This window comes from Myotis nattereri, assembly GCF_964212035.1.
Source record: "Myotis nattereri genome assembly, chromosome: 6".
In the NCBI taxonomy this organism is placed as follows: Eukaryota; Metazoa; Chordata; class Mammalia; order Chiroptera; family Vespertilionidae; genus Myotis; species Myotis nattereri.
Genome location: NC_138081.1, coordinates 63,827,093 through 63,851,433, shown reverse-complemented (window position 1 = coordinate 63,851,433; position 24,341 = coordinate 63,827,093). Strand labels below are relative to the sequence as shown.

At 43.1% G+C, this 24,341-nt stretch overlaps 2 protein-coding genes across 2 annotated transcripts in view; one reads left to right on the top strand and one right to left on the bottom strand.

Moving 5' to 3' along the window:
• The window catches only part of SLC16A10 (solute carrier family 16 member 10), a 95,551-nt gene extending 72,020 nt beyond the window's left edge, over window positions 1-23,531 (bottom strand). Inside the window, exon 1 of the mRNA XM_081094691.1 lies at window positions 22,937-23,531. Coding sequence (XP_080950817.1) covers window positions 22,937-23,276 — 340 coding nt within the window. The 5' untranslated portion in view covers window positions 23,277-23,531. The remainder of the gene's footprint in view (window positions 1-22,936) is intronic.
• LOC308521506 (magnesium transporter NIPA2-like) lies at window positions 14,195-19,645 on the top strand (the record flags this gene model as incomplete). The annotated part of the gene is made up of 2 exons (XM_081094595.1): window positions 14,195-14,328; window positions 18,556-19,645. 2 exons carry the CDS (start codon window positions 14,195-14,197, stop codon window positions 19,643-19,645), a joined length of 1,224 nt encoding a protein of 407 aa, XP_080950721.1.
• Window positions 23,532-24,341: the final 810 nt, after the last annotated feature.

Sequence of the window (24,341 nt, the reverse complement as noted above, 5' to 3'; positions counted from 1 at the left end):
ACATGTTACTCGTTATCATTTGTAGTTGAAACAATTCATAAAGTAGACATTCACTATTTACGAGACCATTATTTATTTGATCATATTGGGGGTGGGGGACATTTAAGTTGCCTCCAAAGTTTTACTTTCTTACACAAAGGTATACTGAGGATCATCATGCATATATAGCTGCTGCTTCTTATGAGTCATTAGGCAACCTCCTCAGGAGTGCGATTCTAGGTGAAGTGGTGTGACTGTACTTCACAGTAAGACCATAAAACACCTTAGTGTGATACTAAAATGATATTATAGGGTATGAAAGCATTCCTTTTTCATGGATGTAGAAGGTAAAAGGTCTCTAAAGTAGTGTGACAAATCAAATAGCCCTTTCAGCCCCTTGATTCCTTACTGCTTAGGGCACAATAAGCAAACATTCTACTATGGTCCTTTCATCTGGTGATAGGAGGATAAAACTAAAACACTCTTTTTAGGTTTCAGTAAAAAAAAAAAGTTTGTAAGTTTCATGACCCTACTTTAAAAGTGTCTCTCAGATTTCTAGGCATGACGGTACTTATTTTTGTTCAAATGTACAATAATTCTTTTTCTCAAGACCTGACTTCTCTCTAGACATCTTATGACTCATAGTCATAAATGAATTAATAAATTAATGACATTAATAATGAATAAAGGCCCTGGCCGGTGTGGCTGTCGGTTGGAGCGTCGACCCTTATACCAAGAAGGTGGCAGGTTCGAATCCAGGTCAGGCACATACCCAGGTTGTGAGTTCGATTCCCAGTAGGGCACATACAAGAGGCAACAGATGGATATTTCTTTCTCACATCGATGTTTCTCTCTCTCCACCCCCCTCCCTGTTCCTCTCTATAAATATCAATTAAAAAATGTTTTAATAAATAAGTTTTTAAAAGAACAAGGGAACAACCAGACAAATGACTTCAAAGGTACATAAAAAAATATTTTCTTACTATTTACTTACTTATTTCTTACTATTAACAACAAGAACAAGAAATAATGCCAACCAATCCCTTTCATTCTGTAACATCTTGATTATTAACTACTTTCCCCTCTTTTTATCATTACTAATATATGATATATCTTTTAATTCATACACAAAAATGGAGACATAGAAAGCCTCCCACCTTCCAACAACAACAAAACCCCCAGCTATGGTATGATAAACATAAGAAAACGCCTGAAAAAAACCCAAAAACACAAAATCAAATAGGATCCACTACATATAGGCTTTTGCAACCTGTATTTTATGTAGCTTTTAAATATATTCATTTCATTATGAAATATTTACAGCATACAGAAAATTATAGGAAGTCACCAACCAGCTTTGTCTAATCTTAACCTTTTGCAATATTTGCTTTAAATTTTTAAAAGTAAATCAAAGAGTGGAAGCCCTTTGTGTGGCCCCATTCTCTATTCCCCTCCCTCTCTTCATAGAAATAAACTACATCCTGAATTGGCTATGTATCATTTCCAGGCATGTTTTTATATTTTTATTACACAAGTATGTCCCAATAAAAGATATTTACCTTATGTTTTCAAGTCTAAGATCATATTTTGTTCACATTATAATATGTCTAAAATTGAGATGCATCTTACAATCCATAATAAAGCATTACATCACAACCTTATCTGCAGGTTTTTCCTTTTTCTTGGGGTACATAAAATAATGGTGCATCTAATACCATAGTGTTTTAGAGTCTATGAAACGTGGTAACACTGTTTTACACATATTAGACATTCTACAGCTTCATATTTTCACTCAATACTATGTTCTTGATATGTACCAATGTTGTTACATGTATGCAACATCTTTAAATGTCTTAATTCACCATTATATACCATAGGATTAGGAGTCCATAGGATAAGGAGGAAATCCTATGCTTACTAGTGGAAATGGTAACCATTATGTTCAAATGTGTGTGCTTGTCTAAAATAAAGCGGAGTGACAAACAAGATGGAAATAAGGGGTGGGGAGGAAGGAAAGAAGAAAAACAAAAGCTGCTTGCTTGATCTGTAAGTAGCTGGGGACAGCATACATCTGAAAAACTAAACATGACAACTCAGGAATAAATATGATGACAGGAGGAACTGTTTTCAGGAAATCTGTGCTGTTGCTACTCCCGAGCCCAGCGGAGACGCAACCTGCTCCTGTCAGCCCAGGAGGCACCAAGACCACAGATCCTGCCTTTACAGAGCCAGCTCCTCTCACTCACTAAAGTGGGCTGAACCCCAGCACCAAGAGCGGGCAGGCTGCAGTGACGGAGGCGGAGGAGAGACAAAGAAGTGGCAATTACACATCCACAACTGAGACTGCAGCCTCGGTCTGTTTCTTCTGATTCTGCTCCTCCCTCTCCTACCACTCCCCTCATCTCTCCACTCCCCGCTCCTTACTCATTTACATTCCTCTTGCTAGTCTTTAGTTGAGGAAGTCCATTTAAAAGACCTATGTCTACTGTCTGTCTGTCTGCTCTCCTACACACACACACACCGTAGTAACTCCTCAGTACTAGTTTTAGCTTATGGATGGAAAAAGGGCAAGAAAATGATAGAACTATAGCTCCTAATAGCCTTTTCTGTTCTCTTTCCATTTGAACTAAAAATACTTGGCTGGAGGCATTTTTTTTTTTAAAGGGCATCCATAAGTGTTTTTTGTGTGTTTATTTTTTTTACAAATACACACTGAACCTTACATTTCAGATTCAGAGGACATATTGTGATTACTGTTATAGGAATGCATTATTCATTCATTAATTCTTATATGTGTATGTTGCCTCTTTACCTCCATTTAACCATAAGCCACTTGGGAAAAAATGATACTGCTTTCCTTATCTAATACCAGTTAACAGAGAAATGCCCATATCAAGCATATTTTTTATTGATTTTAGAGAAAGGGGAGAGAGGGAGAGAGAGAGAGAGAAACATCGATGTGAGAGAGAAACATCAATTGGTTGCCTCCCATACATACCTCAACTGGGGATCGAATCCACAACCCAGGTATGTGCCCTTACCTGGAATCGAACCTGCAACCCTTTGGTACAGAGACCAACGGAGCCACCTGGCCAGGGTTTAAGCATATTCTTTAAAGAAATAAAAGTATAACCAAATTAATTCACAAATGTAACTGTAAAAGAAAAATAAAATTCCTAAATTAATTTATTAATAAACTTTATCTTTAACAAAGGTAATATTTTAAACTCTGGTGTATTATATTTAATATAGGGTAACAGAACCAAACAGCCCCAAGCCATTTCATTGCTTTGCTTTCTCCAAAACATTACTGTAAACCATAAAATCCACTGGTGTACTGGTGTTTGGAGCATTCTGCAACTAAATTTCCTGTTACCTATATTTCCTGTTATATTTGAAGTGGTTTGAAAATAAATTATTGGAACATTCTTTCAACTCTCAAATTTGATAAACTCACTTTCTGTCAAGTTATCCTAATTAAACTACAGTCTTCAAGCGTCAGGGTTACTGCTGCCAATTCTGCACAGCCATTTGTTTAATGCACAATCTGCTCTGATAACCTCCAAGATGAAACTGCAAATATAAACCCTTTTTTATTTCTACTAATTAACTGGACACTGGAATGTGCCATGCCCTGTAATCTGTATTAGTGTGTAAATAGAAGTTTTGCCTACTTCATATAAAGCATACAGAAAGAACTTATTCAACAAATAAATTTCTTCAGTGAAGGACTTCCATTGTTCAGAAAGTTCACTGAATGCCTACTATGTGCCAAGCACTGCGCTGGACAGTACAGATATCATTGTCAATATGACCGACATAGATAGCCCTTGCACATGGACCTTATATGTCTAGTAAGGAAAAGAGAAACTAACAAAGAATTAGAACTAATGCCACACCTGTGCCTTGCACAGCACCTGCCAAAGTTAAGCTCAGTACATACCATTATCAATACCTCCAATCCAAAAATACAAATACTGAATCCAGTAAAGGCCTATGTTGAATTTATAAAGCAGGAGTGATACTAAGGGAGGAAAAGAGAGGGCAAAGTCATGTTCAAATTAAAATTGTAGTATAGCCCGGCCAGTGTTGCTCAGTGGTTGAGCATCAACCTATGAACCAGGAGCTCATGGTTCAATTCCTGGTCAAGGCACATGCCTGGGTTGCGGGTTCAATCCCCAGCGTGGAGCATACAGGAAACAGGCGATCACTGATCCTCTCTCATCATTGATGTTTCTATTTCTCCCTCTCTCTCCCTCTCTGAAATCAATAAAAAAAATGTGCTATAAAAATAAAATTTAGTATAGTGACGATGGGCATACAACATTGCCAATGTACTTAATGCCACTGAAATGCATACTTAAAATGGTTAAAATGGTAGGTTTTATGTTACATATATTTTGCCACAATATTTAAAATAGCACCAAAAAACTGCATCCAGTTGTTAAATGTTTCATCAACTTCAGCAAAGACTTAAAACATGTAAGTACTTCTAAGTCTCAGAATGGTGTATTAAAAGGTGGAGAGAGGAGGAAGCCAGTGGGAAACTGACAGAAAACACGAAATGGCTTTGCTTCGATTCTTCTGTAGCCTCATATCAACTGTTCAGTTCACTTTCCCTGCTCACATATCGGGCTCAAAACAGTTGATGGGGGGAAAGCCACAATCTTAGAAACTGGTTTCATTACAAATTCATGGTTTCCAATCTTGTTTGAGTTCTATCGACCCTTTTCCTTATCACTAATCAGCTCCCCAACCTTTGCCACTCTCTTCAAATCTGCTACTCAACCCCATAGGCCACACTTAACAGAGAGGAATCAAAGGCCGCCTCCTGATCCTCTCCAGCCCTACCTCCACTTGCTCTGGTCCTTACTGCCTTCTCTCCAGGCCCTACACAGGTGGCACCTCTGGCAAACCCACCTCCACCTGCTGTGCTCGGGGTCTCCTCGTCCCAGATCTGCTCCTGAACCTTCCTCCATTAGCCACTTGGTAACTTGACCTTCTCCCTCTCCACAGGCTCCTTCGCCTGAAACGACTCCCGTCTTTAACAAATTAAATTATTACCCTCCCTGGACCCAGTTTTCCTCTAGCTTCCACCTTATTTCTCCCCTTCATGGCACTTCCTCACTCCTTAGCCTGTACCCACATCTCTACCTCCCATTCACTGCTCCGTGGACCATAATGAGGCCCCACGTCGTGCACGCCGAGGCCAAATAGGGTACACTGCTGGTCTCCAGTGAGTTCCCACTGACTGGTTTCAATGGGCCCTCCTCAGTCTTTTATAAAAATGGGAAATCTCAGCCATGTTTGACTGTTGACTGGCAGTGCCACCAACCACCCAAGTGAAAAACTTGTCCTTCAGAGTCCTCTCACTATTTCACCTCCTCATGTAGTCTCAATTTCTTTTAACTAAATATATATATACACCAGAGGCCCTGTGCATAAATTTGTGCACAGGTTGGGGGTCCCTCATGGTGGCTTGCGGAGATCAGGCCCCAGCTCTTGCACCCAGTCGCAGCCCCAGCTTGCGCACTCAGCCTTGCAGCCCTGCAGCCCTGTCTGGCATCCCGCCTTGGCCTGGCGCTGCCCCCTCGCCTGCTTCACCATCTTGCCTGTGGGGCGATGAATCAGGGCCAGCTCCCTCAGCGCCTGGCCCCTGCTCGCACCCGCCTTGACCTGGTGCCACCCGCTCACCTGCGCCACCATCCCACTGAGGTCCAGCTCTTGTTGGGGCCCATTGGGGCCAGCAGTGCCTCCACTGCCACCAGCTGCCAGCGACGCATCATGTTCTGTGCCGCCCCCTGGTGGTCAGCGCACATCATAGCAAGCGGTTGAAAGACCACCCACGGGGACCATTTGCATATTAGGCTTTTATTATATAGGATAATATTATCCTCCTGTGAAACTTAAAAATATAGAAAAGCATATAGAATAAAATTTAAATAATAATAAAGTGCACGAGAGAAGTAAAAATATATGTCCACACAAAGACTTGCACACGATGTTCCTAGCAGCAGTATTTATAAAAAGCAAAAACCAAAAACAAGCCAAATGTCCATCAACATAAGGATTGATAAAAATTGTGGTAGACATACAACAGAATACTACTCAACAATAACAATGAATAAACTACCAAGACATGCAAAAACATGGGTGAATCTCAAAAGCATCATTCTGAGTAAAAGCTAGACATAAAAGAAAACATACTGTATTATTTTATTCCATTTACAGAAAATTTTAGAAAAAGTAAAACTATAGTGACAGAAAGCAGGCCAATGGTTGCCAGCGGCTGAGGTATAGCAGAAGACCGAATGCAAAGAGCAACAAAGGAACATATTGGGGTGAGGGGAAGGCTCTATATCATTGTGATGCTGGTTACACGACTGTATACATTTGTCAGAACTCATCAAATTGTAGACTTAAAACTGGCACCAATTTTATTGTATATAGTTATCCCTAAATAAAGTTACTTTTAAAAATTAAAGTGGTTCTTTTTAAATGGGTCCTTGTTAAGATTTCTAAATCTGCATTTGTTATCTAAATGTCCTAATTTATATTTTAGTTCTATGGTAATTCAATCCCACATATAGTATTGTTTCTCATAATGACACAAATTCTTCTCAGCTGATTGGAAACAATACATAGCAGGATTCTGTTTTATTTCCTACTATGTAAGCATGTGAATTCTGTTATTATCAAAATGACAATACTTTGATTGTGATAAATAAATTGTATTTATTTATCTAATTCTAGCTGCATAGCAATCTCATTTGCTCTCAAATAGAAAGATGCTTTGGGAACCTCCTAAATGAAGACCTCAAACTCCAAAAGATGAACACTGGTCTGCCTTTGAGACCCTATAACCATGAGGAAAACACAGCAAGAACTTTTATTCCTTTGGGATTGAAATATCTTTTTATTTATTCCCATTCCCACACCTAGCACCTAATAAATACAGTACTTCAACAATGTTGACTGCTTCAAAATACTTATCTAATGCATAAATAAATGGAATTGCTGTTACCAAAAGACTCATTTCCTAAACAATCTATATTCAAACAAATTTTGTAATGTTATTAACTTGCCTAATTTTAGTAACCAAAATACATACACCGGCCACAAGTCTTTACGTGTTAGGGCAGCCTACCTGAAAACCACAAGACAGTGTATTAATATATTTTCCCTGTTGTTCCATATAGTTTCCAGAGTTAAAGAATGATCATACTACAATACAGAGAGAAAAAGCTGAAGGCAACTAGTTTCCATTCACTTATTATTAGACGTAGAAAAGCTAATCTAGTTTGACAGTTCTAACTGACTTGCTTTCCAAAAAACTCAAGGTATTTCCAACTAAATAGAATAATTATCCAAAGATTACTGACCAATGGTTAATTTATCCTCTTAAGTAACCATAAATAATAGGGATTACATTGCCTTGACATTTTTCCATAACCCGTTCTCAGTTGCCACCAGACACCAAAGTCATCATGATGAATTAGAGGAAGACAGATTAATTGGATTAAGCATTACTTTTACCCAATCTTTTTTCAAAAATAATAAATGCCTTTTAATTTAAGTGGATTAATATTTGTTTCCTAATCAAAGTTACAAAAAACAACTACCACATAGACAAAACTCATTATCATAGCATACACATAACAAATGAACTCTAAGTTACAGAAAATAGTGTGTTTTGAAGTGAATACCAAAAAAACATGCATAGCTCTTCTGTAATTCCAGTCCTTTGGTATTAGCAAGCCTCTTTCTGCTGGGTGTGTTGGCATGGAATTTAAAAGACTATATGGCTTCTATTACTCAAATTCTGAGGGGGGAAAAATGGTTTAGTTAAACTTCCCTTTTTCTCTTCTCCCCATAATTATTAGATATCAAATGTACTTGTCAGCAAACCAGCACAACATCAGACAGCATGGACAAAATACCGCCTTAAACCCTGACATTTGCTTTAATACAGACCTTGTAAATGAAGCCAAATGAGGCTGAAAGACCAAACAGTTACTGGAAGGGGAAGGGTGTCTTGGCTTACAACATAAGGCAGACACCCTCTTCTTGCACAACTATCAATTCCCTCTTCGTCCACCCCCTGCTTTTACTGGTTCTTCCTCCAGGGTCACTGCACCTCCAGCCCCTCCAGCGGGGCTTCAGTCACCAGAGAGCAATTCAGGACCTGAGTGCTGAGGGTTTACAGCATGGCACGTGAGTCAACACCCACACGCACACAGAGACACGGTGCCAACCTGCTCAGTAACAGCAGTGTCTGACATATCTGAGTGCTTTGTACATCCAAAGCACGTAAACATCCCATTATCTTGAGTCTCACCAATAACGCCCTGACAGGAAACTAAAGCAAAATACAACTGTGTGGCCAGAACCGGTTTGGCTCAGTGGATAGAGCGTCGGCCTGCGGACTGAAGGGTCCCAGGTTTGGTTTCGGTCAAGGGCATGTGCCTTGGTTGCGGGCACATCCCCAGTGGGGAGTGTGCAGGAGGCAGCTGATCGGTGTTTCTCTCTCATCGATGTTTCTGGCTCTCTGTCCCTCTCCCTTCCTCTCTGTAAAAAAATCAATAAAATATATTTTTAAAAAAATACAACTGTGTGTAGCCAGGTAACTAGTTATTATCTGAATTAGAACTGACTCCATTTCCAGCCAGCCAGCACCACTAAAAAACAGACAGCACTTCCTCCGCCACCTGTCAGACCTCAGACATCTAGTGAGTGTGCAACAGCAAGCCATGCTTCTTAACAAAGAGTACAACATTCCATCCTAGTCAAAAAAGAACTTAATTTCATTTATTTTAGTTTTCTAATAGTTTTCCTAGACAATTTTTTTAGTTTGTTTTTCTAGACAATTTTTTAAGTGAGCCTATACTTAACATTAGCTGTTTTCATTATTAATTGTGAATGAAGTAGCTGACTCAGTTACTAAATGCTGTGAAATCTGATCTACAAGATAACATCATCTGCCTGTTGAATGAGTTTTCCACTGTCAATACATTTAAATTAGAAGTACAGTGGGGCCTTGACTTACGAGTGCCCCGACTAACGAGTTTTTCGAGATACGAGCTGTCTCTCAGCTGATTTTTGCTTTGAGTTGCGAGCTAAAATTCAGGTTACGAGCCAGCTTCAGATACCCCACCGCTAGTTGGCGCAGCGAACGTCACAGTGAACGCCACAACATCAGCCCAGCATCACGTGTCTCACTCGTTCACTGTTGATTTGACATACGAGTAATTTGAGTTATGAGCTCCGTCACGGAATGAATTAAACTCATAAGTCAAGGCCCACTGTACATAAATTAATTGAAACTATTCTAAGTAATTCTCACAATCTCTTGGCCTAGAACTTCATAAAAATAAGACTTACAGACCAGCCAGGCTGGCATGGCTCAGTGAGTGAGCGTCGACCTATGAACCAGGAGGTCACGGTTTGATTCCCAGTCAGGGCACATGCCTGGGTTATGGACTCAGTCACCAATGTGGGGCATGCGGGAGGCAGCCAATCAATGATTCTCTCTCATCATTGATGTTTCTATCTCTCTCTCCCTCTCCTTTCCTCTCTGAAATCAATAAAAATAAAAAAAATAAAATTATAGTTTCTCTTTAAAAAAAAAAAAAAAAGACTTACAGACTGGCTTAATTACATCCATCATGAATGAAAGAAACCATAAATGCCAATGGTCTCAGAGGTCCCATTAAATTAAAGGGGGGAAAATGACTAAGTTTTAGTACTAAGTGTTGGAAATACTTAAGACCATGATAGTAAAAATACAATACTTCCTTTGGAAAACTGTAAATCTGAATTAGAAAAATCTAAATGTTGGAAAGACTTCTTAAGGAATGAAGTTTTGTTACTTACAAATAAGATTATTTCAGTGGAAACTAACTAAACTACCAGAAGCAGCCACCAAGTCTGCTTGAAACAGAATTTCTGTTTTCTACTATGACAGTGGTTCTCAACCTTCTGGCCCTTTAAATACAGTTCCTCATGCTGTGACCCAACCATAAAATTATTTTCATTGCTACTTCAGAACTGTAATGTTGCTACTGTTATGAATCGTCATGTAAATATCTGATATGCAGGATGGTCTTAGGCGACCCCTGTGAAAGGGTCGTTGGACCGCCAAAGGGTCGTGACCCACAGGTTGAGAACCGCTGTACTATGACATCTTGTTCCTCTTAGAGACACACACACGCTTCCCAAAGCTCTACCTCTGGCCTCAGCTTCACTCGGAAGCGCCAAGTTCACATTTCCAGTTACTTGTTTGACATCAACCTCTGATGTTCTGCAGGCATTTAACAGTCACATACCTAACATCTGAGCCAGCCTTTCCCTGTCAACTCCTCCTCTTCAGGGCCCAGGAGCCTATCACTGGCACCACCTGTCACTGTCTACATAATCTGTAGGGCACAGCACAACATGAAAATATGGGGCCTCCCAGTTCAAAATTTATTCAGATGCAATCTCCAGACACAGGCCTCATCTGTTTCTGTGCCACTGTCCACAACCATCATTTGCCAAAATTCCTTCAGTCCATTTTGAAACGTCTCACATCTGTCCCTTCTTTCCTGCTTCTCAAATCTCACTTGGCTTTCAGCCAAGGACTTCATAACTGCTGTTCTTCCTATTTCTTGCCTTTTGCAAACCATTCACCTCTCTCTCTCTCTCTCTCTCTCTCTCTCTCTCTCTCTCTCTTTTGTTAATTCTCACCCGAAGATATTTTTTTCACTGATTCTTAGAGAGAGAGTGGAAAGAAAAGAGAGAGAAAAATATTAATGTGAGAGAGACACATCAATTGGTTGCCTCCCACATGAGCCCCAACCGGGGCCGGGTATCAAACCTGCAACCCAGGTATATGCCTCACCTGGGAATAGAACCCATGACCCTTCCATGCACAGCTGGCGCTCTAACCACTGAACACAGCAGCCAGGGCAAAACACTCACATCTTTTTAAGGCACACTTCTGAAACCCTCATTATCTCCCCATTGCCTGTTTGTTAAATAATGTCCAAGCTGCTGAACTCAGCATTCAAACCTTCCATTCCTCAGCTCCCCCTCCTCTTCCAGACTCAACTCCTGTGACTTTCCCCTACATAGTCTCCAAGCTCCTTGTCATTCACTTAATGAGCCTGGTGTGTAGTCCAACATAAAGAACCTGGGTCCTGATGCCAGAGACTTAAGTTCAAATCGAGCCCCGCTACTTACTAGGCTCAGTTGCCCATCTGAAACACGAGGATCGTATAGCATCCAGCCGTGGGCAAACTACGGCCCGTTCGGCTGTTCTATCCCGCCCGCGGAGCCGAAAGAGCGGAGGGTTCTCTTGCTCTCCCCTCCACTCCTTCACCAGCAGCAGTGTTAACATGTATTAGTTCACACAAACACTCCATCCATGCTTTTGTTCCGGCCCTCCGGTCCAGTTTAAGAACCCACTGTGGCCCTCGAGTCAAAAAGTTTGCCCACCCCTGATTATATCATAGGATCGTTGAATAGATCAAACAAGATAACATACCCCTGGCCAGAGTTCTCAGTGGTTAGAGCACTGCCCCACGCACCGAAGGGTCCCAGATTTGATTCCCGGTCAAGGGCATGTCTGGCCCTAGTCAGCATGCGTGAGGGAGGGAACCCATCGATGTCTCTCTCTTACATCTATGTTTCTCTCTCTCCCCCTCCCTTCCTTCCACTCTCTCTAAAAATCAATGGGAAAAATATCCTTGGGTGAGGATTAACCAAAAAAACAAACAAGTTCACATAAACCACATAGTAAAGCACTGTAAAACATTAATCAGTCTTAGCCTTCACTAGCCCTTGCCGAGGTCCTGCACCGTCACATGGAATACCTTTTTCTGCTGAATCTGCTGAGGACAGTCTACCCATCCTTTAAAGTCTCTCCCAAAAGCTGCCTCCGTGAAGCCTTCCCTGGTCAGCTCCCTCAGAAGCCACTTCGCCTTCCTCTAAAGTCGGCTTATTTACGCTGCATTTCACATGGGCAGCGTGCTGCTTTAGAGTTGTGTGCACAGCATTCTGTCTCCCCTCATCACCTCTCCAGAATATGGAATAAGTCAAATTCATTTGTTTCTTACATGGCCCTTAATACACTGAGTTTGTGCTCAATAAATTAAATGATTTCTATATCTCTTTTTAAAAATCAATTGAAGCAAAAAATAATTTTACACACACTTAGATGAATTAACTAAACTGTTTTCAACAGACTTCGGTCCAGCAGAGGTGAGGCAATAACAGCACAGGGCGAGAATGAGACGGACAACTCTTGCAGACTGAGCCTCTCACAAGCATGTCAAACTCGCGGCCAGCGGGCCACATGCCTTGAGGTATGCGGCCTGCCAGCTGCGAGTCTGACATGCTTGCATCTCGATTCTAGGGGATAAAATGCCACCTGGAAGTCATGAAGAATTCATGGCTCAGTCTCCAAAAGGTTCATTTCCAATACCACTCCCAACCCCAAGAAAGGCCTTGATCAACACCTGTGCTGAGAGAGCAGAGGAAAGGGTGTGTCCCACCTGCCAACGTGTGTAGAGAGAGAGAGAATCTAAGGACTAAGATAATCTCAGGCCTTCCTAGTATTCCACCTGTGGTAACAAAGTTTTACTCTAACATATTCACTGGTATGTGTTCTCTTATATTCCCAGATATTATAAATAATTGCTGAAGCATTTGCTGCTCTAAAGGCTTCAGGAAGCAGTACATTGCTGGGGCATAGTAAAGCAATTCAAGTTCTCTAAAGAACAAGTTGGCAATGTGTAAGTTTTCATATCCTTTGAAGCAGTAATCTCAAATATACCTGAGGAAAGCAATCCAAAACAGCAAAAAACAATTTGTTTAAAAATGTATACACGTAGCCTGGCCAGCATGGCTCAGTGGTTGAGCATCGACCTATGAACCAGGAGGTCATGGTTTGATTCCGGGTCAGGGCACATGCCCAGTTGTGGGCTCAATCCTCAGTGGGGGACGTGCACTGATGTTTCTATCTCTCTCTCCCTCTCCCTTCCTCTCTGAAATCAATAAAAATATATATATTTTAAATGTATACACATATGCTATTTACACCACATCACACTACTTACACCACACTCAGCAAAGGAGGCCTGGTTGGATAACCTGGGTTAACCAACCAGTAAGGTAGAATACTACACTTACTGAAAACAACCATTGACAAGTGTGAATCCTTTGAGATGCTGCTATTTAAAACTGGAACATGAAGTCAAAACTAATCAAAAGGATAATTAAGCAAGATGAAAAAGGTTTTACTACTAAAAACAGTCACCAGACTAACCCATTCAACTTGGCCTTAATACCTATCTACCCAGAAAAGTCAATAAACATCTCCATTTAATGAACAGTGGAGTTTCCTATTTTTATAAAATGTATCTCAGAATTTGGTTTTGGATCCAGTCTGAGTTTGTCACAAGAACAAATTTTGACTTTCTGAACACATGCAGAACACTGTTGATACAATTTACTTTTTAGCCAAAAAAAAAATGGGTAAGACCTGAACTGCAGAGAAATGCACCTTTCCCTGACTTTTGCAGTAATTTAACGATTGACCAACCTTTCATTGAGTTTTAATTATCTAATTATAGAAAAACCTACCCTGAATTAAATTTAAAGCTCTTGTCAGTGATTCTCAAGTGGGGGAACTGGAGGAGGAAGGCAGCAGTTTCCCCTAAGAGGGACATATCAGAAGTTCCAGAGAGGCACATTTAGTTTAAAATATATATATTCAATATTATAATTTTGTATTTAAAAAACAAAAATAGAACCCTAATTATCTGCAAAATACAACTAAAAATAAAGTGGCAAGATCTTGGCTGGTGGATAAATACTTGGCTTTATGTTCCCATTTTAGGGACCATGAGACTTGTATGTTTATCCAGAGGGAACAGAGGAGATTAGAAACACTGCTTTGGTCCCCATACATTATTTCAAACCTGTATTTCATATATAGCCCCACAATTAAAAATTGGCGAAATGAAAAGACTTCCGACCTGAGAATAAGGTAGGTCATTCCCTCAACTCGCAAGTTCTAATATCTAGGTATATGCAAGGTGGGGAATTACTTTTGTTATTAATGAAGATATTTTATCAAAGAAGGTATGGTGGATGCACATTTGCTGCACGTATGCCTGAATGCACTGTTTTCCTCCATCACTCTGGTCTCAGAAGGGCTAGTTGTTTCCGGAACATGGGAGTCACTCCTTCTGAGCCGCTGCCAATAAAAACACCTAAAATCACCCCCCCACCCCCGTTCCTGTGTGCTCAGCGCTGTGGTGACCTGACTGTTCAGTACTATTTGGGGTTTAGTTTGTTCCTGTCGAGGTTTGTTTGTTTAATTTGAACGTGAGGGCAGATCTTTAGTCAGGTTGTGATAACTCGAAATGGTATTCTATTGCAAAGAACAATTGCACAGGATTTCTGATAACCTGGGTAAGGAGGCACTAGTAAGGTTAGAGAATGCATAGGTAAATATTGCAGAAAACAGTTGTGGGGGGGGGGGGGGGGAGGTAGGGTTCTACATTTCAAGTCAACTTTAACATAAGTACAAATTTTTACCCAGCTAAAAAGATGTCCTTAAATTCAACTTAGTGTTTGTAAAAACTGGTATCATGTGGCCCAAACCTAAACTGCCAAGTCACAACTTTTTTATCTATAAACTAGAGGCCCAGTGCACGGATTCATACAACAGTGGGGTCCCTCAGCCTGGCCTGCGCCCTCTTGCAATCCGGGACCCCTCGAGGGATGTAGTAGTGCTTGAAGTGGCAGGCGGCCAGGGAGGAGCCTGATCTTGGCCCCTCGCGTGGCCACAGCTGCGCTTGCCGGCCATCAGCCTGGCATCTGGTGCCCATCTGTCAGCTGAGCGGCGCTCCTGCTATGGGAGCCCACTGACCACCAGGGGGCAACTCCTGCATTGAGTGTCTGCCCCCTGGTGGTCAGTGCACATCATAGCTACCGGCCGGTCGTGTGGTCTCCTAGGCTTTTATATAGAGGTAATGACACCCTACGAGGCGACTCTAAAAACTTAAATTAAGTAATGTATATGAAAGCCCTTTCTTTATGGTAAAGGCTATGCAAATTATCACTTATAAATATGTATTATCTTAAAAATGCCTTTCACAGAATGGTAGATTAGAATAGGTTGAAATTTGGGTCTCCATCTTCCACTTTAAGCTTAATTCACAACTCATTTGAATTCATGCTATCCCCAAAACATTTCAAGTGCATCAAAACGTAACAAAACATCCCTAGTTGCAGAAAATCGTTACGTCCCAGGTTGGTCGCAAAAGAAGTAAAATGGCTATTTCATCAGAATCATACAAGGACTAAAAACCAACCTGAAGAGAGGAGTGGCACAGATAAAGGCATAGAGACAAAAGACAACAGGACAAACCTGGGGCATAGAAGACCCCAAAGAAGGCAGGAAAAAGGAAGTGAGTGCATGGCCTGGGATAAGCCTCACGGAACTACAACAGGGGCTCAACAGGACCATGGAAAGGGCATGTCACATTACGAGCACAGAGTATGATTTATTCTAAAAGACACTCAGAAGCATAAGAGCTTTTGTTTTGTTTTGTTTTTTTTTTGCTTGATTTGGTTCTTTTGACAGTTAATTTTATTGATAAAAATCCCAGCAATACTCATATGGTTGTATTTCATTAGAATTCACTACACATTATTTACACTCTTCAGTCTTGCCCTGAATTCAGAAACATTCAGGAAAGAAGAGTATGAGATGCTCACACCATACTCATTTATTATTCCAAAATCCTGGAACCATTTTTGTGGTCTAACGACTTATTTTAGCAGGCAGTTTAGATGAATTTACATGGAATAAAAAGTTGGATGCTTTAAGATGGAGAATAAAGAAAATTCAAGTATAGCAGTTGCCATCAGTGAGTTCTCTTAGTTTTCCAACTTCTTTCAGTGCATATAATAGTCAGGTATTTATAGTACAAGATGTATAGGACCAAGAACCAGATCATTCATCCATTGTATAAAGCACCATTACTAAAAAACCTTCCTCAGATATAGAAATAATTAGTCATATAGGCAGCTTTACACACACACACACACACACACACACACACTCCTTAGCATAAAAGGCTAGACAGAGCAGTTCAGTTCTGAACTACAGCCAAAACCTCCTTTAAGTTTAGGTGCAGCATACAGCTGCTGTACATAGATATCAGCATAACGGCAAATGTGGAAACTTCTTTTAAAAAATATTTTTATTCATTTCAGAGAGAAAGAGAAAGGGAGAGACAGAAACATCAATGATGAGAGAAAATCACTGATTGGCTGCCTCCTATCCACCCCCGACTTGGGATCAAACCCACAACCCAAACATGTGCCCTGACCAGGAATCGATCTATGACCTCCTGGTTCATAGGCTGACGCTCAACCACTGAGCCACGCCAGCTGGGCGTGAAAACTTTTTTTTTAACCTTCAAGAAGCATTAACTGACTTGAAATTTCAGGTGTTGCAAGATGCATTAATCCCTAAGTGTAACTGAAAATCCTACTTGTGATCATAACCATCTTAAAGAGGAAGCTACCGCCATACAGGGAAGGTAGTCCCATTAAAGACTGTTGCCAACGTCTCCCTTTTGATAGTCCACTTCTTGTTTAAACTGTTGAATTTTTTTTTAAACTGTTGAATTTTTAATACCTTGATTTTTACTTTAAATATCCAAGAGAGGAGGATAATGTGCTGTCTTTCCCAAACTTATTTAACCACAGACCACTACTTTAAAGAAAGGCTACTAAAGAACACATTTTTGGAATTACTAAAAGAGGTAGGGGTCTTCCTGACCATGCCTCTAGACCACAAAGACATAATTTTTTCAGAAGGATATCATTAACTACTCTAAATACGGATTCTAAAAACATACTTGTTTTAAACAGATACTTTTAAAGTCCATGTACCATTAAAATATTTTCCTTTCTTCAGGAAGAAAGCAGACAAGTAAACTAGATTAATATCCTCATAAGATCCCAGAGACTGTCCAGGGCACTGCATCAGGAAATGGGAGGACCCTACACTCTCAGTCCCATGAAGGAACTAAAAATGGGCTTTCCAATATCCAAGCAAAGTTGTAACTTCTAAGGGCAAACAACATTCTAGTTCACTGTAGTATCGGTGGTATCCCAGAAGTGTCTGATTCCTCTCCACACAGGCAAGAAACATGCACATATGAACAAGTAAAAACTTAACTGAAAAGAGACAACTCAAGCTCAGCTTGCTCCCTGTGACAGACATCACTGATGCAGCAATACGTGCAAGAGATCTCTCTGAGCACGAGGTCATTGGCAGCCGCAATAACATAATAGGGCTGTGATGTACTCGTTGGTTCTACTGCCCCTAGCTTATAGTTCAGCCTGCTTCTCTTCCAAAGTCTTAATTTCACAAAGTGAGATTTATTAGCATCTAGACAGGCCATCAAATGCCTTCCCCAGGACCCACCACTCCCTGGAATTTCCTTAGAATTTCCACCTTTTAAAATAAGATTGGGTCCTAGTATACTGCAAATGCCTTAGGGTAGTGTTTGATGTATTTTTACTTGCTTGTGTCTCACAGCCGATCTAAAGCTCCTTGGGAACAGCTGTCTCTCTCAGTTCCCATCCCCAGTGCTCTGTGCGGAGGGTGTCAGATACGTAGCAATGAATGATACTTGTAGAATGAATGGGGAGTAACATTAGGATGTGTAAACTCACTTATATCTTAGTGCAGTGGCTCTCAGCCTTGGCTGCACATTGGAATCACCTGGGAATCTTTTTAAAATCCTGATTTCTGGGCCTCGTCCTCCGGAAATTCTGTTTCTTTGTTACTAATGTTGTAGCCCCACCCCATCACAAAGTGACCTGACTGGGAATCCAAACGTGACCTCCTGGTTCATAGGCTGATGCTCAACCACTGAGCCACGCCAGCCGGGCTGACGGTGTGTCTTCTTGGAAGTCTCTCTACCCTTCAAGATCTACTTCCAGGAGACATTAACCACTGGCTTTTGTTTGCTGACAGCAAAGTAAGACCAAGAAACTGGGCCCCTGATCTTTCCGATGTCTTTTCTAACCCCAGAATTCCTGGCGTGGTATTCAACCAATTGCTAATGCTTGAATTATACAACATAAAGAACACTGAATTAGCAAAGTATTATCTAGCCAATGCAATATGCTCAATTGTTAAAAACCAGCTTCTGCTTCCGCCTGGCGCGGTCCCTGGTACGGGCGGGCGGTTGCCGGGACTGGAGCTTGCCCCGGGCTACTTGCCCTCGGGGCTCCCCAGGGGCTCCCCATGGAGGGGACGGCGCGCCGGCTGCAGCCCCGGATGCTCGCACCTCCCACTGGACGGAGACGGAGGCGCTGGGCCCCGCGAGCGCAGGGGAGGTCGGCCCCCTCGGCCTGTGTGAGCGTGTGAGCGGCGGTGACCCAAGGGAAGCCCGCTGCGCGGTCGGTCGCCAGCCCGCGGGATTGGAAAACCGCCTCCTCGCCTCCAGCACCGGCCTCTCGGTCCGGTCCTGTGAGCCCTGGGACTCCCGGGCGCCTCTTCAGTAACAAGCGCCATGAGCCCCGGGGTGGGAGGTATGACTTCTGCATCGGTCTGGGCCTGGCTCTGAGCTCCAGCATCTTCGTTGGAGGGGGCTTCACTTTGAAAAGGAAAGGCCTTCTGCGCCTGGCCCGCAAAGGCTCCACGAGAGCAGGTCAAGGCGGCCATGCATATCTTAAAGAATGGCCGTGGTGGGCCGGACTGCTCTCCGTGGGAGCCGGGGAGGTGGCCAACTTCCCCGCTTACGCCTTTGGCCCAGCCACGCTCGTGACTCCGCTGGGAGCGCTCAGCGCCCTCGTCAGCGCCACTCTGTCTTCATACTTCCTCAGTGAAAGGCTGGATCTTCATGGGAAGATCGGGTGCTTGCTGAGCATTCTGGGCTCCACGGTTATGGTCATTCATGCGCCGAAGGAAGAGGAGATGGAGACGTTAAACGAGATGTCACACAAGCTCGGGGATCCGGGTTTTGTGGTCTTTGCAGCCCTTGTGGTCACTGTGTCCTTGATACTAATCTCCGTGGTGGGACCCCGCCATGGACAGACGAACATTCTCGTGTACATCACGATCTGCTCTGTGATCCGAGCGTTTTCCGTCTCCTGTGTGAAGGGCTTGGAAACAGCGATCAAGGAGCTGTTCGCTGGCCAGCCTGTGCTGCAGCAGCCCCTGGCCGGGGCCCTGCTGCTGAGCCTCCTGGTCTGTGTGAGCACGCAGATCAATGACCTGAACAGGGCCCTGGACATATTCAACACCTCCCTCGTCACCCCCATCTCCTACGTGTTCTTCACGACCTCCGTGCTGACCTGCTCGGCTATTCTCTGTAAGGAGAGGCAGGACATGCCTGTGGACATCATGGGCACCTTGAGTGGCTTCTGCACAATCATCGTGGGGATATTCGTGCCGCACGCCTTCAAAGACGTCAGCTTCAGTCTAGCCAGCCTTCCCGTGTCTTTCCGAAAAGATGAAAAAGTGATGAATGGCAATCTCACTAACATGTATGAAGTTCTTAATAATAACGAAGAAAGTTTAACCTGTGGGATTGAACAGCACACTGGGGAGAATGTCTCCCGGAGAAATGGAAACCTGACAGCTTTTTAAGACAGCAAGAATCAGCCCTGACTGGTTTGGCTCAGTGGGTAGAGTGTCAGCCTGCGGACTGAAGGGTCCCAGGTTCGATTCTGGTCAAGGGCATGTACCTTGGTTGCAGGCATACCCCCAGTGGGGAGTGTGCAGGAGGCAGCTGATGGATGTTTCTAACTCTCTATCTCTCTCCCTTCCTCTCTGTAAAGAAATCAATAAAATATATTTTAAAAGAAAGAAAGCAAGAATCAAAAGTTGATCATTGTTGTTATAAAGTGAATTTGAGAATCAGAATGTGTCAGGGAAAGCAGTATTCTCAAATAATGTTCTCCAGAGACAATCTTTTTTAAGATCTCACTAATTTGGACCAAGAAATTACTTTTCTTATATTTAAATGATGGTAGCTCACTAAAATAACCTCAGTACCTGGCCAATTTTTGTTAACATTGTATTATTGTAGCGGTATTAAAATTTTTCTTTCACCAAAAAAAACACACAACAGTTTCTGGAATCAGATAAACCTGAATTTGAATTCTGGCCCCACCGCTTACTCAAACTCTGCAAACCTGAGTTTCCACATCTGAAAAGAGAGCTATCAAATAAAGCCTAGCCCGTGGGGTTGCAGTAAGGTTTAAATAAGAATGCATGTAAAGTGCTTAGCACTGGGCTGGCACATGGGAAATTCTCAAGAAATGTGAACCATCATTTGAAACCCTCAGTTCCCATTTTACCACAACCTCCCTGTGTATCCTTGGACTAATCAGTATGAAGAAGCTAATGAAAACATGCAGACAATTACCTGACCTCTAATGCTGGGATTATCAATCATGAATAGAGTAACAGAAAATGGACCAAAATTTTGAAAAATAAAAGCCTTAAGCAATTCTAGATATTTTGGGGGGTTGTACTTGAAGCTTGCATATGTTTGATCACAGATGACTCAGCATTAGTGGAAAAGCCAAACTTCGGAGCAGGTATTCTCAAATACTTCAGTGCCTTTTGTAGATGATGGACTCTATGAAACACCTGTTGGGGAAGGGGCTGGGTGGGGGTGGTATCTCAACATTAACTGGCCCAATAACTATCTTGTCATCCTTTTTTCACAGATGAGGTTAAATCCGTTTTCTTTCTCATACCTTAAAAAATAGCTGTTATACATGTATTACATCGTGTCCAAATAAAGGCCAACGTTCATGCAAGCTGCTGTGTGACACAGGGCCATTATAAGTGCATAAGGCCCCTTTGTAGGAATTAAAGGGCACCCAGAACACAGACTGGTTTTCCATCTCCACTTATCCTGAGTTGGACACATCTGTGCAAGGGCATGACCAAACATGGCAATCACGCAGATAAGCACAAAGATCTTCAGTATTTAACTGGCATACCCATATGACTGTTTATATGATACACACACACACACACACACACACACACACACGTGCACCCGCTTCCTCAGATGTGGCTGAAAGTTCTCAAGAACTTAACTGAGAAAATGGAGAAAGATATTCATGAAAACTAAAAATATGGAGTTTCAAAAACTTCAAGATAGCAGGTCCTGTCCCCTCCCTCATTTTTGCTATCCAGTACTGGGATACTGTAGCCAATAGGAACTTGTAGGTAGACGCTTCAACACTGCAAAACTGATTCCTGGCGGAAGCTATGGTCTTTCTCCAGCAGTTGCTCACTATCTCAAAAGAACAAAGGCAGGAAGGAGTAAAAACAAAAAACAACCCTCAGATACCAATGGATCAACTTATCTGGGCTTGCAAAAACAGTAGTAAAGGAAAGGCTGTTGTCTTGTTTTGACTGCCTTAAAAATTTGTAAACCCAGGCAAAAATATGCTAAGTGCTGAAGGAAACAGCCTGAAAACAGTAACTGTCAATTCAGCCTCCCGGAGCTTTTCCTTCCCAGATACCTGATACTCATATAGAAAAGACACAAAATTACTTTTATTTACCATTACATATGCAGATCTATCCTCCTAAACTTTTTAATGATAGTCTTCCTTACAAAGTAAGTATATGATATTACATTTTTAACACTTTTTGTACCTAGCCCTGTGACCTGAATAACACAGCAACTTCAAGAGCTATTTATGGAACAGAAATTCCAGAGTAAATATGACACCTTATTTAATACATGTCAAGGAGACAATGTACAAGAATTTTCATTGTAGTGTCGTTTACAGTAAGTTTGAAAATAATATAAATGTCTAATAAAGGGACAATGCATAAATAAAGTATAATATAGTCATATGGAAAACCATGCGTTAAAACAAAAAATTTAAGCTACCAGCTCAAATTAAGGTATTATATGGATAAATTGCAGACACAACACAGGGTAAAAGAAAAGCAAATTGTAGAATGATACACATTAGAATATACTATTTATATATGATTGTAAGCTCTCAACATTACCTCTGCCTTAGAATTTATTATGACAGCAAAGTAAGATCAGGGAATTGGGATAGTTGTATATTCATTTTATGCACACAGAAATGTTCACTAAAAATAACAGAAAAGTAAGATGAATCGCCCTAGCTGGTTTGGCTCAGTGGACAGAGCCATCAGCCTGCAGACTGAAGTCCTGGTCAAGGGCACATGCTCTGGTTGCCGGCTCGATCTCCAGTGGGGGGCGTGCAGGAGGCAGCTGATCCATGATTCTCTCTCATCATTGATGTTTCCCTCTCTCTCTTTTCCCTTCAAAAAAAAAAAAAAAAAGAGAGAGAGAGAGAGAGAGAGAATTTTTTTTTTAAGATGATTAACTATATAAAGTTCCCCAAATGGCAGGGAGGGAGTCTGATTTAGTAATGGCAATCACTTAGCCGTTTAAGTCTGAAGACGTGTGCTCTATCTCCATTCTGCTACTCACCAAGACACTTTATTTCACCAAGCTTCAGTTTGCTCGCCTAAACGGGGTTGACAACGCCTACTTGCAGGATAAAGTGGGAAATGTATGCAAAAGAGTTCCACAGAAGATCTTCAACTTGCTTTTTTGCCCAATCAGTCAAGAGATCACGTAACAGCGCTCTAAAGCGGGGAAATGGTGAGTCTGCACCTTTTTCATCTAGTTTGGTAAATCGTTAAGTACGACAAAGAACACAACAGGAGAAGGCAACCCCTTGCGCTCCTCTTCGCAATCTCCCATGGGCTGCCTCCTATCCTTTCAGAATTTAGTACAGCGCCCCTCCGCCCTACCCCACCCCCAAAAACACCCTAGGCACACGGGGACTCCCCGGGGCGCACACGCGGGCGTGGACCCACACGGAGCCCGTCCCCCTGCCGCCCGCGGCGGGCGCTGCGCCTCACCTGTCTTGAAGACCATCTGGTCATCGTCCTTGGACCCGAAGGTCTTCAGCATGGCCACGAAGAGTACCCCGCAGGCGTTCTGGATGCCAAACACCGACCCGTTGCACCACATCGCCGCCAGCATCACCAGCCAGCCCCAGCCGCCCTCGGGAGGCGGAGGGGGCTCGGCGCTCGCCGGCCCCGCCAACTCTACCTCGACCTCCACCTTCTGGGCGGCCGCCTCGGGACCGTCGGAGGGTCCCAGGCCCGAGAGCGGGGCAGCCCCCAAGGACGCGGGGCTGAGCGTCTCTGTCTCGCTCGACCCCTGCGCGGCGGCGGGCTCCGCGGGAGAGGGCACCATGGCCCCGGCCGGCCCGTCGGGCGCCGCGGGAGCACCAGGGGCGCGAGTTGCCGGCGGGCAGGCTCCGGAGCAGCTGCCCACAGCCCGGCGGGCGGGCCAGAGAGACCCAGGCGAGGGCTGCGGGGCCCGGGTGGGTGGGCGGGCGGCGTAGGCGCGGAGACTGCCGCGAGAAAAGCGGCTGCGCGTTGGAGCCTCTGGGTTCAGGTTCAGGTTCAGGCTCAGGTTCAGGACTCGGCCTCCAGTCCACAGCCACGCACCCCCGCGGAGCCGGGCCCGGCGGCCGGCTCTTAAAGACGCCCCCGCCCCGGCCCGCCGGCTCGGGGCGTGGCTGGCCGCGGGACGTGCCCAGGGTGTGCAGATGATTGGGCTCCGGGAGAGCGGAGGCGGGCCCACTCTTCACGCGGCGAGCGGACCAGGTGCCCGCGAGCTGCTGCAATGCGCGCGCCTCCTCCTCCCCAGTGCGGGTCACAAAGTGTAGGTCACCCCGCCGAGTGTTGGCGGGAGGAGCGCGTCCGCTGGGTGCGGGCCGGCGGGTCCGCAGGGCAGCAGGGCGGATCTTTGGTGTCCGCTCACTGACAGCCTCACAACCAAACGTTGTCTCTTTGTTTTGTTTTGTTTTTGGCATTCACCTCTAGTTACTAATTATAACATGTAAGATACATTATGCCACCTGCCGACTTAGAGAGTCGGAAAGATCAGAGACCTTATTTAATTACTTCATTTCTGCTGCGTTTATGTACAGATTCCTATGAATACTTGGCACCTTGAAGATGCTCATTTTGGAAGACAGACTTTAATACCCAAGTCTTCAAATAAACACTTTTGACAGACAACCAGAAAGCATTACTTTTAAACTACAGCACAGTTTGCACTTACAAGCTAACACCTGTATGCAACTCCTCTGACTCTCTGAAGCGTAGGAAAAAGAGAGGAAGAGTAATTCGCTCTGTAATATTGAGCACACTTATTAATTTCTCAATTACTCATGTAATTTCAAAGTAAAAATACGCTAGTTACTTTGCGCGCCCACCATTGTGATGGAATACACAGATGAGTGTGATGGGT